Source organism: Bactrocera neohumeralis, chromosome 3 (assembly GCF_024586455.1).
Source record: "Bactrocera neohumeralis isolate Rockhampton chromosome 3, APGP_CSIRO_Bneo_wtdbg2-racon-allhic-juicebox.fasta_v2, whole genome shotgun sequence".
Classification (NCBI taxonomy): domain Eukaryota; kingdom Metazoa; phylum Arthropoda; class Insecta; order Diptera; family Tephritidae; genus Bactrocera; species Bactrocera neohumeralis.
The window spans coordinates 53632948-53649565 of record NC_065920.1 but is presented as its reverse complement, the minus strand read 5'-3'; the positions used below and the strand labels follow the sequence as shown (position 1 = coordinate 53649565).

The 16618-nt window shown below is 37.5% G+C and overlaps 1 protein-coding gene across 1 annotated transcript; it reads left to right on the top strand.

Moving 5' to 3' along the window:
• The first annotated feature begins 9072 nt into the window (after window positions 1–9072).
• LOC126753777 (uncharacterized) lies at window positions 9073–13808 on the top strand. The gene is made up of 5 exons (XM_050465485.1): window positions 9073–9319; window positions 9406–9544; window positions 12779–12864; window positions 12929–13082; window positions 13144–13808. Exons 1-5 carry the CDS (start codon window positions 9239–9241, stop codon window positions 13611–13613), a joined length of 930 nt encoding a protein of 309 aa, XP_050321442.1. The 5' UTR covers window positions 9073–9238; the 3' UTR covers window positions 13614–13808.
• Window positions 13809–16618: the final 2810 nt, after the last annotated feature.

Below are 16618 nucleotides of genomic sequence, written 5' to 3'. Positions count from 1 at the left end.
CTGCGCACCTGTGCCGTCACATTCCTTTTCTCCAGTGCCCTTGCAACGCTCACGTAAGACGTGTTATCAAAAGAAACTTCGATGTCTAGGAAGGCGCAAGATATTACTTCCCCTCCTTTCAAAGATCTCCGAGGTTAGCTGGTAAGCAATGTTAGTTGATCTCCCCGTTCTGTAAGGATGCTGGTTCGCATGCAGGGATGCAGTTTTCAGCGCCTTCGACCTTATTTCATAATCCACGACCTTTTCCATACTTTGTAGTAAGAAGGAAGTTAGTCTAATTAGCCTAAAGGAATAAGGATTAAGGAGTAGGGCAATAGAACCTGCTCTCCCTGAAGCAAAAGCACATCTTTTCATGGCTAGCACTGTATCAGTCTTACCTTTAGCGAGATCCCTGTGTTGCTTTGATACCTCTGGTATTGAGAGACACTGAAATTTCTGAAATAAGCAGATCAATTCTCCTTGTTGTAAGTAGTCAGGCTGCCTCTATACTCCTCCCAGTTTCCAGAACGTTTGGTCTTGTTATAGAGTTTACGTACTTTTGTCCTGAGTTCTGATAGCTTACTTGACAGCAAAAAACAATTGCGTCCTTTGTTAATCGTCTTTAGAGAGAGCTGCAGTGATATGCGCTTATAAAGGTTTGGTTGAGAGCATACAGCCTGCTCTCCAGTGCAAGAGCCGTTGCGCCTCTGTCTAGCTGCCCGTCCCCACTAACACTTATCTCTAAGATATCGATAAGTGCCCCAATAGGTGTTCTTTGGAATTCGTTTGGGTGAGGGGAGTTGCGTGACCTCTACCCTGATGCGAATTGAAGGTTATGATGACACCCTTTATTGTGAGCCCAGCCAACAATGAGTTCGTTGCTCAAGGTGAAGTCCAGCCCTTTCCTCTATTACCAATAATAAATTCTAAAAATACACGCCGTGTGTTGCAGCCCGAGCTGCCCCATTCCATGTGATGCTCGTTTGCATCGCAACCCAGAATCAGGAGCAGTCTATTTTTCCTGCAACAGTCTTCCAGACCCTGCACAGCCTTTCGTATGAAGTTTGATCTTCATATATCAATTACTCGGTGTTTGGTTGGTTTACGATGCGAAAAGCTTCTCTTGACATCTGTTAATGACGATAATTTTGAAAATATTTAAGAACTAGTGCTTGAAACCCGTCATGTCATCGGAGAGATGACAGAGGATCTCAACATATCTTATAAATCGACTTAACCATTTTCATTAGTACTAACTAGGCGCGGGTTTATGGACTTGTCGTCGAGACTGTCTAATAATCTAGCGATTGTTGCGTCTCTTAAAGAGACCATTTTCTGTACACTTGTTAACAGCCTCTTAAAGGGGACCATTACCTAGATTGTTGGACAGTTTCGACGACCGAAAATTTCCGAGGCTTATAACAAGTGTACAGAAAATTGGATTGGCATATTTGTATTTGCTCAGGAGCCTATTTTGAGAACCATAATAAAGATTTCAATTCAAAAACTGTGTTTTTTTGGAGGTCCGTGTCAAGTTTGATTATTTGATATGAAAGAGATACTTAGAATATTGCTCTAATACGAATTCAAGCATAATAATTAGTCACCAAGTTATCGAGTGGAGTCTCAATTTTAACCAAAAATGCTGCGCCTAAGGTCTTTTAAAACGAAAATACTGACTATTTCTACTAAGAAAACATCAACTCTACATTCTACAACTGTAACTACCCTGAAATCATAGTATTTTCTAATGTTAACATATAAAGTGTTGTATAGTTGACCTCTTTTAGAGAAGCCTAAGACATGAGCATCTTTTAAAATATCTTGCGATACAAAATCTGCCAAAATCTGATCTTAATGAACCTTTATTCAATACTTTTCGCATAAGTTTCACTTTCCTATTATCATACTCAAAGCTCTTAGGTTATAACTTTTCATCGCCGACCCGCCCTTATTGAATTAGTGTAGAGCAAAGCAGCAAATTTACTGCAATCACGTTTCACACAAGCCATGGGAATTTGTTTAAAATATGCTTACTGCTCCCCTCACATGCATTATGCAAATGTGCATGACTATTTCACCGCATACAAACGCTGCTTGACCGGTCACATAAGGTGCCTGTAAGCATGCAATACGATACTGCCCTCTTCACATTGCTGTAATTCAGCACCCATTGACCATTTGAGGATCCTTCGACACAAGTAGTGGTTACTGCTGCTTTTTGCATATATGTAAATAGTATAATGGCTTTTCAATGGTAGTCAAGTGCGTGCATGAATGACCGACGCCAATAAGCTTCCCTCAATCGATGCCTTCCTCAATAGTTGTTTGCTTCAGTGCATAAACTCAATTGATGGTCAATTCAGGCGCAATTCAACGACTGTTCGCAGACATTTGCTTCTCCTTAGTGTAACGAACTGTTATTAAATAATCCGTTATGAATTTATGGCTTGTAATGATTTATATTTATTTGTGAATGAGTAGTTTTTGAGTAGTTTACGGAGTGAGCGCCTTAATGCAGGCAATAACTTTTTTGTATTTGATGAGCTGATTGACTGTATGGCTTGTGTGTGTTTCTTTGGATAAGTAAAATAAATAAGGATGAAGTGAAGAAATTAAAGTGCATGGTTCTCCATTTGGCTTTTTGTACTCAGATAATCAGTTTTAAATCTTCTTATAACTGTTTTTTTTTTTTAATATCGTCTTAAATCAGTATTTAATTTGATTCGGATTAGAAACATTAGTTCTGAAGGAGGTGGTGCTTAATATTCCCCTGAAGTCTACTAAAGCCCTTCTGTACTTGGTTTTCTTATTCATATAAAAAAACCCTAAATTTTTGTCGAAACCTCTACAGAATTTTTCGTTAAAAAAATATTTAGGAAAATTTTCATTAGCCCTAAAAAATCCCCTTCGTTGTCTGTCAGTAGTAAAAATCTAAAAAAAATTCCATCAAAATAGTTCTTAAACATTTAAAAGAGAGATCTTTAACGTACCCTACTAATAAACGAAAATTATAATAATATTTCCTTCAGTGAACTAAAAACCATTGCCAAAATAAGTGTGCGTATTCAAAGAAGCTTTTAAACTCCACTGACAGTAAAACTGTTACTACACTTGAATAACATTTTAAGCTTTACGACGTCACGCTTTATTAGGCAGATAAGTGCATGAAACTGGAGAGATACATAAGCTTTTCCACCGTTACAAACGCTTAAAAATAAGCTTTAGTACAAAAGCATTTCAAGCTTTTGTGCTTTCATATTTTTATAGCATATTTAATAGACTGAAACTGCTATAATAATACTACACAGAAAAAATTATTACTATACGATACTATATAAGTATAAACAATACACTGTTAGGGAAAATATTGGAATTCAAAAATATGAAATTGTATTCAGAAAGTATGTCGAATCCTAAAAAATAAAATCTAAATGCGTATGGCATATTTATAGTGTAACCAGACAAACAATGGGTTAACGGATATGAGCCAGAAATATTCCAATGCCTAAATCTTTCATAATAATCTAGACTTATTGTAAAATTTTATTTCAAGATTTTTTCGGAGAGCATTAATTTTGTGTTACCATTTGAAGGAAAGTCCGCAAAGTCGCATCGAATGCTTGTCGAGGCTTATGATGATCATGCACTATCAGAAGCAGTAGGCAAAAGATGGTTTCAACGGTTCAGAGATAATGATTTTGATGTGAGAAATGAACCAAATGAAAGACCATCAAACATGTTTGAAGACGCCGAATTGAAAGCAATATTGGATGGAAATGTTACTTTGAGACAAAAGCAAAAGGCAGCTATATTAAACAACAAATCATATCAGACCTTTAAAAAACTATGGGAAAGAACCAAAAGTGTGGAAAATGGGTGTCACATGAATTGAATGAAAAACAAATGAAAAACCAAAAAATCATTTGTGAAATTTTTGCTTCAAAGAAAATTAGTTTTGCATCGAATTGTCACTGGCGATGAAAAATGCATTAATTTTAAGAATCTTCAACAGAAAAAATCATGAGTTAATCCGGGACAAACATTAACATCGACTATAAAGGCAGATCGATTCGGCAAGAACGCAATATCTGTGTTTGGTGGGATCAGAAGGGTGTGGTATATTATGAGCTTCTATAACCTGGTGAAGCTATTATTACTAGTCGCTACAGAAAACAAATGATCAATGAAGAAACGGCGAAGTAATTTTGTTACACGGCAATAAACCTGCACAAAGCAAAATCGGTTTAGGATACAATCAAAGTACTTGGGAGCTGTATTCACCAGACAGGGACCAAGTCTGACTACCATTTGTTGTCATCGATGGGACGCCTGAGTAGTTCTTCGATTCCTACGCAGAAGTCGAAAATGGGGGTCTGATTGATTAATTCATTTAATTATTTTCAAGAACTAGAAACAACGAAAATAGAAATTAATAATTCCTTTCAAAGTAATAATTCAAAGGAAAGATAAAAAACACCGCAGCAGCTAATGAAAAGCTTGTAACATGATGGCAAATACCTGAATACATTTCTGAGGCTTTTATTTTCAATAACTATTAATTTTAATGGAAGTCCGTTGCTTCACTCATGCATTATCTTGGTGCAAAAACCAAGAGTCGGCCCATAATTCCGCCCTCTCTCAAGCAATATGCCTTGTTGACAGTTTGGCCGGTCGAAAGGAATTCGGAAAGCAACACACATCGATAATCGAAGAAAACTGTCATCATGATCTTGATTTTTGACTTGCTTTGACGTGGTTTTTTCGGCTTCGGCTCACCTTTGCCACGATATTCGGCCGATTGATCGTCTGTTTTCGCGAGCATCAATTCCTTTATTTTATTGACGTGTTGATCATAATTTGATGTTGTTGTTCCGGACGTGGTTCGTCGTCGACGCGTTCTCGACCCTCTTTGTACTAATTTGTACTAATCAAAAACACTTTCATGCGACAAAAAACTATCACCAAAGGCCTGCTCCAACATTCTGAATATTTCGGCAACAGAAATTTGATTCCGCACATGCAAATTTAATGGAACTACTTCACTGAAGCTTGATCAGCGCTGGGACACTACTGGTACATGCGCTGTCAAAAGCCTTTTGACCCAAAATCGATGGCAAAAGATCAAGTTATCTCTTTGTCCTAAAAGGCTATCCTCTGCTTAGTAGTGGGGCTTTTAAGGGGTTAGGTGGGTTTCCGACGTGCAAAAAAAGGTATTTTTAGGATTTTTTTTTATGTAAACAATCTATATTTCACAAATATAATAAAGCATATCAAAGCTACATATTTGAACAATGTCTCGGGAAATTTTGATATAAAAATATCCTTGGCTGTCTCACAAAAAAAATGCTCTCGCTGTGGACAGCATAACTTATTATTGGTTCATTTAATATTAAAAAACCAAAAGTATTCCGTTAGTATATATATATTAATCTCGTTTTTAAATGAAGGACATAAAAAAATAAAATTTCAATTTTTTCTCAGACTTTGAACAAAAAATTTAATTTTTTGGTCAAATTTTCGCCATTTATTGGCTTAAAAAAATAAGTTGTAATGAAAAAAGTCCTTCGTTTAATAGCTAGATAATTTAAATTATAAATAAATTAAGATAATGAAGAATTCAAAGTAAATCGGTCCATAACTTTTCGAGAAATCGTGTCCACCGACTTCAAAAATGGAGTTTTGAAAAAGAGTCGATGCGCTACACGGTCGTGCCCTGATGGCTTATCTCTTAGAATTTTAGAATATTTGAAACATATTGTACTATTTCATAAGACAAAAAAAAATCTATTTTTCGAAACCCACCTAACCCCTTAACGTGCCGAGCCATTGCTCTATTTTGCGTCCACGCTGTAAGGCTGGGAATCCTACCAGACACGATCTACAGAAACTGCATGGAAGAAGATGAGGTGAAAACGACTCAACACTTCCTGCTTGACTGTCTCCCGTTTGGGAGATCAAGACTTAAGGGGGTATTCTTGTCTAGGATTTTGAAAAAATCGATTTCTTGTTCTTGCATATCTTGAAAGTTTAGACTTTCAAAAATATGACCTTGGAAGGATTTTTCAAAATTCGGCTTACTTTCGGAGATACAGCCGATTTTGTGACGTGGCGTCCGTGTTCACTAGGATTGTCTCTTAAACTTTAAACGCGTTTTTCTCAAAACTGACTTTTTCGGAATTTCTGGTTCTACTGGACCGATTTACTTGAAATTTTTATAGAGTCTTCTTTATAGGCTTGTCTATGGTTGGAACTAGCCCCATCTCCAAATTTTTATTTTTATTATGTTTAAAAAATTCGAAATAGTCAGAAAAAGTAATCCAAAACAAGTAAGGAAGGGCTAAGTTCGGGTGTAACCGAACATTTTATACTCTCGCATGATAAAGTGATAATCGAGATTTCATTATACGTCATTTACATATTTTTCAAATAACGTATTTGTGTAAAGTTTTATTCCGCTATCATCATTGGTTCCTAATGTACTATATATTATACAGAGAAGGCATCAGATGGAAATCAAAATAGCGTTATATTGGAAGAAGGCGTGGTTGTGAACCGATTTCACCCATATCTCGTACATGTCATCAGGGTGTTAAGAAAATATTATATAACGAATTTCATTGAAATCGGTGCAGTAGTTCCTGAGATATGGTTTTTGGTCCATAAGTGGGCGACGCCACGCCCATTTTCAATTTAAAAAAAAAGCCTGGGTGCAGCTTCCTTCTGCAATTTCTTCCGTAAAATTTAGTGTTTCTGACTTTTTTGTTAGTCGGTTAACGCACTTTTAGTGATTTTGAACATAACCTTTGTATGGGAGGTGGGCGTGGTTATTATCCGATTTCTTCCATTTTTGAACTGTATATAGAAATGCCTGAAGAAAACGACTCTATAGAGTTTGGTTGACATAGCTATAGTAGTTTCCGAGATATGTACAAAAAATTTAGTAGGGGGCGGGGCCACGCCCATTTTTCCAAAAAAATTACGTCCAAATATGCCCCTTCCTAATGCGATCCTTTGTGTCAAATTTCACTTTAATATCTTTATTTATGGCTTAGTTATGACATTTTATTGGTTTTCGGTTTCCGCCATTTCGTGGGCGTGGCAGTGGGCCGATTTTGCCCATCTTCGAACTTAAACTTCTTATGGAGCCAAGGAATACGTGTACTAAGTTTCATCATGATATCTCAATTTTTACTCAAGTTACAGCTTGCACGGACAGACGGACGGACAGACGGACGGACGGACAGACGACGGACGGACAGACGGACTTTGGTATATAGACGGACGGACTTTTAGACGGACGGACAACGGACGGACAAGACGGACGGACAGACGGACGGACGGACGGACGGACGGACAGACAGACATCCGGATTTCAACTCTACTCGTCACCCTGATCACTTTGGTATATATAACCCTATATCTGACTCTTTTAGTTTTAGAACTTACAAACAACCGTTATGTGAACAAAACTATAATTTTTGACTCTCTTTTTTTTAGTTTTTAATTTTTTTCTGTACTCCTCTAAACTGTATAACAAATAAGTAATAAAAAAAATGGATAGTAAAAATATTAATTGCCTTTTTTTACGGCTCTTTAAAAATTACCTGAAATTCATGCTTCTAGACCAGAATACCCCCTTAAACACTTGGGTGCACATACCTTCGAACATCCCCCCGAATTGGCGGGGGTGAAAATTAAATGCCTGCGCATGTTTGTATTGGCTACTAAGCGTTTTGCTAATTTATAGTTCGAACACAGGAGTTCTACTTTTATAAGACATCACAAAAGACTACATATAGTAGTCCATGTGCGATCTTTTGATCAGCCACCTAACCTAACTTTGTTGAATAATTTCACTCATCGTACAAATCGCCGAATGCACTTTATGTCCTTCAGAAAAATAAGCGTATTCTTAACAGAAATTATTATTCTGATGTAACATTTCGCACAGATGTCACTGACAGTCATAGCAACCTAGAAAAAAAATATTTCGACGAATGAGTTTTCGCGCGAAATTTCAATTAAAAGGTCTTACTATTTTTGTCCAAAGAAATTCTTATTGTTATATATTTTTTATAGCGAACGGAACTTTGATGCAAAAAACTGAACACTTACCACTGCCAGAATATTTTTCTTACTTGTTTGAATAGATAAACACTATACATACAAGCACCGTAATGGTAAGAAGCTCATTTACATATCTACTTACTTGTATGTACATTACTTACGTACTATATATGTATATAATATCGGGTGATTTTTTATATACTTTTTTAAAAAAAAACGTATATTTAACGTTAGATTAGTTCATGACATTTACTTTTTGAAGATAATTTCATTTAAATGTTGACTCATGTGGTTTCAACAAGATGGCGCTACATGCCACACAGCTCGCGATTCTATGGTCATTTTGAGGGAAAAAATCGGAGAACAATTCATCTCAAGAAATGGACCCGTAAGTTGGCCACCAAGATCATGCGATTTAACGCCTTTAGACTATTTTTTGTGGGGCTACGTCAAGTCTAAAGTCTACAGAAATAAGCCAGCAACTATTCCAGCTTTGGAAACAACATTTGCATTCGAAAAATTTTACTTTCCGAATGGACCAGCCGCGGTCAACATTTAAATGAAATTATCTTCAAAAATAAATGTCATGAACCAATCTTACGTTTCAAATAAAGAACCGATGAGATTTTGCAAATTTTAAAATCACCCGATATATCCAACTACAAATACAATTCAACCGAAAGCAAGAGTGGTGACGTCTACTATTGTTATTGTAATAATATTATACGTAATATGTGCATAATCAACAACGATTTTCCAATAGCACACAAACACACACACATTCAAACGAATTATGACCAAATGAGTTTTCCATGTCTTTCTCAATGACCAACCGCACAAAAAGGCAAAATGAGATCGTTATCCCGCCTAGGCGACATTTATTATGAATTTACCGTTATTCATTCACTCATTTAAACAATCAATAAACCAAATAATGCAATCTTCATGCACGAAATGTTGGCTATGAGCAAGAGTAATGTTTTATAGACTTTTAGTTCATCGAAGCAAAGCGAGCGTGCGAAAACGAAGTTAAGAAGAATAACGGTTATACGAATAAATAAAATAAACGAAAAAAATTAAGAAACGGCGCAAAATGCATAAAATGTGCAGAAAAAAAATTACTTAAACCTGTGCATAATATATTTTATTTTTAATACCAAAAAAATACAATAACAACAACAATATACGAATGGCTATGTTATGGATGGAAACATATCTCTTCTATTGTTCGGTGCGCCTGGGTGTGCTTGTGGTGGTAGTACTCGGCTTTGTGAGTAAATTTCCAACAAATCGAAGGACATGTGTTTACATTATATAAATTAACGCATGTAATATAACTAAATTTGTTTTTCGTAGATGCAAGTATTTATACCAACAGTTTTGCTGCTTTCTATGGGCATGGAGATAGTGAATCCAATCATGAAGCTTTTCAGAGACGATGAGCAATTTGGCAAAAATATTTACATATTGAAAATTTTAAACTGGATAGATAACCGTAAGTGAGAAAGGATAAAAAGCAATGTTTATAAAATCACAGTTAGTTTCAAGCTCAGCTGAAATTTTGACTCCTTCGGAGGTCTGCTCTACGGTTTCATCGCTTTCAATGCAACTCCTGAAAGAAGAGACATCCGATAGACTTTCAACTGACAAACCCAGAATCACCACACTGTAATTTCTGGGTTTTTAAAGGGTGATCCATTTCGTGGTTCCCTACCCGAAAATCACAGAAACTTCAAATTTAATGCAGAAAGTTTATTATCATTCGATAGAACATACATTGGCATTTATTTTTTAAATATTTTCTCTTTCAAACGTTGGCCGCGACTATGTCTCAGATGATTCATGCGTTGTGTCCAATTGTTGTCGACTCGTTGAAGCATTTCGAAGGGTTACAGGCGAATGACATGCGCTTCAAGGCCAGAATGAAAGCGCGATTGTCCGCATAGGCTTTAAACATTACATATCCCAACAAGAAGAAGTCTAACGCTGTGATATTACACGGTCTTGGTGGCCAATCGACCAGCTCAAAACGTGAACTTATCTTCTCAACGAAGTTCTTTCTTAATAAATTGTCTTGTTGAAACCAATTGTCACCGAGATCACGACCTTCAGTTTCAGACATGAAATAGTTGGTTAACATGACGCGATAATGGTCACCATTGACGGTGAGGTTCTCACCGGCATCATTTGTTATGTGGACCGATGGTACGACCGGCCCATAAACCACACCAAACCGTTGTTTTTTCTGAATGAAATGGCAGCTCTTGAATCTCTTCAGGTTGCTCTTCGTTCCAAATGCGGTATTTTTGCTTTCGCTGGAAAAAATTTGACTCGACAAATCGTTCTATATGTCAGTCCGTGTTGCTTCGAACGACACCTATTCGACCCTCACTCTCAACTACGACGTTGTATATTCCATGGAGTGCTGGGTCTCAAGATGGGAAAGTTTTTTTTTTATTTAATGTAAAGCACAATCGATACAATTAAGTTCTAAATATAACATCATTCAAATGGCCTCCACGACTTCTTTTGCAGGAACGAATTTAATGAACAAAATTTTCGAGAACTTTTTCCACTAAATCAGGTCATATGTCATGAATAGCAAGTTCAATATAGCCTTTTAAAGCCTGAAGAGAGTCTGGTTTACTGCTCAAGGCCAATGACTTCAAATTACCCCTAAAAAGTGGTCCAATGGTGTCAAATCCCAACTTCTTGAAGGCCATTGAATGTCACAATTTCTGGAAATAATCGAATCTTCAAACCTTTCTCGCAATAATTCGGTTGTTGTACGTGCTGTGTGGCACGTAGTTTCGTCTTATTGAAACCAGATTTTGTCAACATCAAGTTCTTCTAATTGCAATCATAAAAAGTTGGATGTCAGCAATCATAAACTGTTTATTATCATCGATTTTTATGATTCTCCATTGACAAACCAATTTAGGTGAATGTAATAGTTTTTCTTGAATAATTTGTGAATTTTGTCCGTACCAAAAGTGACAGTTTTTTTATTTACAGCATCACTCAGATTAAAGTGACTCCCACTTTTCTTAAGAAAATCGTTATCGTTTTCAAATTGTTCCAAAAACAAAAATTAACGTCGTTTACGGTGGTCCAATTGCTTCAGTTCTTGAGTAAAAACAATTGTATACGGATGCAAGCCCAAATCCTTTCGCAGAACCCGCATATGACATTTAGAAATCATATCATCTTTGTTGAGAAACCCGGTAGTAAAGACTGAGTAACATTGCTATATGTCAATTTGGGTTTAAGGTGATCAAACCATCTCAATCCTTCAGCTATTCAAGTTAACTAATCGTAATTCAAATAAAACGTCTAAAGAGATTTGCGATGAGTTTATAGCTCTTTGTTCACTTATAGTTTCCATTAGTTGGCTGATTTTCCAAGATAGCCGAGAATTACACTTAGAATGCCATATCAAAGCTTTTTTGAAGCCAGAAAAAATTTCTGTGGTAGGATGTTAACTCTCTTTAAAGTACGTTGAACGTATACAAAATCTGTTAAGCTCCTTGAATGCTATTTCCGCTATTTCACCTCGATATCGAAAAGGAGCGGAGGTATCTAACGCTTGCTCTAAAAAAAGTGAGACTTTCGAAAAGAAAGTTTTAAGATAACTATATCTCTTCTCCTTCCAAGCAGCTTATGAAATTGAAAAATTAACACAAGAGTCTAGTAGCTTCTACTTAGAACTCCTACAACTATTGAAATATCAACTTTGCGAAAGACGGGGAGCCCACTCGATAACTCAATGATAGAGATAAGGAATATTGACATCCCTTCGTTAGTTCCGAGCGTACAGTTAATGAGCTTGATCAATATCGCCTCCATACCATCAGAGTGGATAGTCAGCATTCTGCAGAAGACTGCGCACTGGAGCCATAGATCTTCTGCCATCTTAGCGGCAGCCACTTTTATTAAGACGCTGCACCACCAACAAGAGTTTTCTGACTTACAGGGCAGGAGTTGTTGGAAACTTCAAACATATTGAAGATTTCTTCGAAGTATTTTTCTACTTGATTAAGGAGGATCTCGCATTTCTCTGCTAATGGCTCATTACATACTTTCAGAGGTTGGTACCGACTCGGAAGAGTCCATTCCTGCTCGGGCTTTGTGTTTTAATCCAAGAAACCTGCAAGTTCCAAGTTTTATCTTCCTCTTCCTCTGCTTCACCAGATGAGTACTGCGGAGTGTTTTCATCCATTCGGACGACATGACCTAGCCAGCGTAGCCACTGTCTCTTAAATTGCTGAACTATGTCAACGTCCTCATATAACTCATACAGCTCATGTTGGTGTTAATGACGTTGTTGTTGGTGTTAATGATGATAGTTAAAATTACGTAATTATCTACGACTTCGAAGTTATGACTGTCACTATAAAATACAGAGACATAGGAGCCAAGCCGCGAGTGCGACGACTGTTAGTTTGAGGAGAGGAGTTATTCGTCTTTCGCTCGTTCACTACCAAACCCATTTGCTTCGCTTCCTTATCCAGTCTGAAGAAAGCAAAACTAACAGTGCGATTGATGAGACCAATGATCGATTCAGTTCAATATTTTCTGGAGTAGATTGAAGTCGCCTTGTCTGAACAATGTAGACATTTTTTTAACGATATTGGTTTCATCGGTCAATAACGATAAGCTCTTATTTGTAAATTATCCTTTTATATTTAATCAATAACTTAGCAACAATTTAAATTTACTTTTCACTCAGATGTTCAAGGTTTCATTGCTTTCTTTGTGACCCTGATGGTCTTATACTTGACTGGTTGCGGCTTGGCGATATTCGGAGCGTTGAAGGTATTTAATATAAGACTCGATATCATATAATATATATAATACTAATCTTTTCCTCACATGACAGCTTAAAAAATGGTTTCTGCTTCCTTTTATTATTGCTGACTTTTTACGTGTGATCACCGGCTTTGCCTCACATATTATATTCATGATAATTTTGAAAAAGAAACTCAATTTGGGATTTCTGATAGTTGTCACTTTAGCTGGTGGCTTTATAATCTGTAAGTAAAGTAACGGCAACTTTATGTGTTTAAGTATTCTCAGATTTCTTTACTTTTACAGTATACCTCGGCTACAATTGGGCCACGAGTGTTGCGCTCTTTCAAATCATCGAACTCATACACACTGAACGCTATCGCAAGCTCTACGGGGATGATCCCTTCCATCCACAATTACCACCAAACTATACTTACGCCTCACTACTACCGGCACCGCAGGGTTACGGTACAGTGGAGAATGTACGTGTGCTGGTCACACCACGTAGCGGCGATGTTGACGAGCAGAAACTGCGTCAAAGTCAACGTGAACCGGTGAACGCCGCCGAAATGCCAGTGATTGCTGTTTTGCCAGCGAATTATAATAATAGTAATGCACGAGTTGTACAAAATAAGCAGCTAAGGAAGCTACAACAACAACCATATAGTTCCTACGAAGAGCAACAGAATGATTACAATGCCGACTTCGGCAATTGGCAATGGTCCGAGTTGATGGTTGGCAGGCAACGCAAGGCGATGATTAGGCGCAACTGGTGAAATGAGAAATAGGGACTATGAGTGAGATAGAGAGAGAGAGGTAAGGAAAGTTCAAGAGAGAAACCCACAAGAGAGAATAAAAAAGAAAAAGAGAAACTGGAGTACAAACATCACTGGCAAATACAGTGTTTATTCCTTTGACTCTTGAATAACTGTAGAGCGGTTAAAGCTTAAAGAAAATATAATAATAATTAATATCAGAAATAAGTTTGTTGTTCATTATTTAAAAGGAATTAACATTCCATGGTATTATTTCTAAGCAAAAATGCATACAAAAAGAACAACCTGAAGTACATAGATTAGTGATCAGCGCTATTTTTATAATTGTAATTTCATAAAATTGTTCCTATAAGGACCATATTGACAAACATAGTTATACCACCTAATTTCCAATTGAAAAGCTCGCTCTTGAGAGAACGTTTTTTCACAGGAGGACAACGAAATGTTATTATTTGGTTATTAATTTAATTTTCATTGCTATCATAATTCAACAACAAAGAAATAGTTCTCTTCAAAGATGTATTTTTGACATAAGACAGCACTTTCCATTCTTTCCCTATCAGGCCCCCAGCCAGACAACTCCAAAAGCCGCCACTTTTTCCGTAAATCAAACTTGTTCAGTTCAGAAGGCGTCATGAGTATGTTACATAATGGATTTTTTATGAAAAGATCCCAATAGTACATCAACACTGTTAAACTCACTGCTCTCCAGCAAGCTTTATTGTCTATTTAGTTGCGTAACTCTATATAAGTTCCCTTACCTTCGGTGTTTTTTAAACACGTTGTTTTCAAGAAATAAAATGTTATGACCAAGAATTCAGCTTTATTATAAAAATAAGAGTTGCTTTTATGTTTTACTGATAATTTCAGGACCGTCGCGGCTGACTCTAAATAGTTCCAGGCGATAGACCCAAATTTCCACCACTTTCTGCAGCATTTGGGGCTAGTATGTGTCAGCAATTATGCGACGAATATTCCATCAGGTGACTGTATACCATGATCGTAAGGCCTATTGTAATATAATAATTACGTCTCAACAAATGAAGGTCTTGAGGGAAGATACATCACTGGCCCTTCTTCCAAGTGGCGGAGCTACGAAGAGGCTAAACTTCACAAAAAAGTTTAAAGTTACTCTCGCCGGTAAAGGAGACTACACTCTACACTTCTACACTCGACCTACAACTGAGGGGCAACAGTATACAAACGGCTCGAAAACACAAGAAGGCATTGGAGCAGGCATTGCGGAACCGGACACCAAGCTATCCATGCCAATTGGATGTTTTCCGAGCATCTGTCAAGCAGAAGTCTTTTCTCCAAGTCGGTGTGTGGCATTAAAAGTGATCTCAGCTTATGAAATTAAATCGCTATTAGTGGAGAAGTGTAAAGGAAGGCTGAACCGCCTATTAGTTTGTAACCGTATACACCTGATCTGGGTACCGGGGCATAAAGGGGTAGCCGGAAATGAGCTGATCGACGAACTAGACCGCTTTGCGGCGGCTTCAAGGATGATGGAACCAAAACCATGCATTGCGGTGGGGTCTTACATCATAAAGGGGCTACTCCGAACGGAGAGAGAGTTGGGAGAGAACGGCACTGGCAGCAGGCAGCAGGAGCGCGCCCGACAAGTAGTTAGTGGGAGATTACAACCTCACAAGGATAAGAGAAATAATTAACATCCCCCGAGATAAATTCCGTTTCTTTGTCGCTCTCTGCAGGGCCAAGAAACACTTGCCCAACATGGGAATAGCCTGTTGTGCAAATTGCGGGTTTTGCGACATGGAACCGGAAACTCCAGAACACCTGATTCTATATTGCCCAGCAATTTGTAGAAGCAGATTTAATGCCCTTGGATCCATGTACGTGGACAGGGATCATACCGCCTCCATCGCGCACAGCAAGCTCCTGCAATTGTTCAGAGCTCTGCACCTTTGTGACCATAAGTGATATAGGAGAGGGTACTAATAGACCATAGGTCGCAGTGCAAAATTTCAATTAATATCTATCTTTCTATCTATACCATATTCTCTTCCAAGGCTTCAATCATATCTGTCTTATCTGCTTAGACAAGCGACTCCAAATAGCCCCAGAATTAATACACTTTAACATTGTCCAAATTCGGATACGCAATACTCATTAGCATTCCCCATTGACTGTAACATTATGGCCGGCTACATTTTTGATACGATGAAACCGAATCATTATATCTTTTTTTTTTTGTAATAAATTTGCACGACTTGCAAACTTTTTGCCGAAGTAAGTATTATGAAATGGCAATCAAAGTCCTCTCTCGACGAACAAAAACCAAACTCTATAAGTCACTCATAACTCCCGTCCTGCTATATGGTGCAGAGGCTTGGACGATGCTTGGACGATGACAACAACTGATGAGTTGGCCACGGCGAATATCGCATTCGATGGAACGATGAGCTGTATGAGATATATGACGACATTAACATAGTTCAGCGAATTGAAAGACAGCGGCTACACTGGCTAGGTCATGTTGTCCGAATGGACGAAAACACTTCAGTTCTGAAAGTATTCGACGCAGTACCCGCCGAGGGAAGCAGAGGATGAGGAAGACCTCCACTCTGTTGGAAGGACCAGCTGGAGAAGGACTTGGCTACGCTTGGAATATCCAATTGGCGCCACGTAGCGAAAAGAAGAAACAATTGGCTGTTGTTAACTCGGCTATAATCGCGTAAGCGGTGTCTACGCCAATTAAGAAGAAGAAGAAGAATCAAAGTTGGTTTTATACTCTAGTAATATCTGTCAAAAATACCAACTTCGAAAAGAGTATTGCCTGATTGAAAACAAGATGTTTAAAAACACACTTGTCGTTTTTTTCAAAATTCTCAGTCTACATACTTACTATGTTCGGGAGAACTAATTACCAATTCAAGCATTGATAGACGATATCCAATATATTTTATATTACAAAACTGTTTGATTTTACTTATTTCTATGAAAATATATTTTTCTTATGATCTTCAATGGAAGATGGGAAG

Coding starts and splice junctions, on each gene's coding strand:
- LOC126753777 (XM_050465485.1), top strand. CDS start 9,239: ATGGCTATGTTATGGATGGAAACATATCTCTTCTATTGTTCGGTGCGC. Junction 9,320..9,405: donor TGGTGGTAGTACTCGGCTTT/GTGAGTAAATTT, acceptor TGTTTTTCGTAG/ATGCAAGTATTTATACCAAC. Junction 9,545..12,778: donor TTTAAACTGGATAGATAACC/GTAAGTGAGAAA, acceptor CTTTTCACTCAG/ATGTTCAAGGTTTCATTGCT.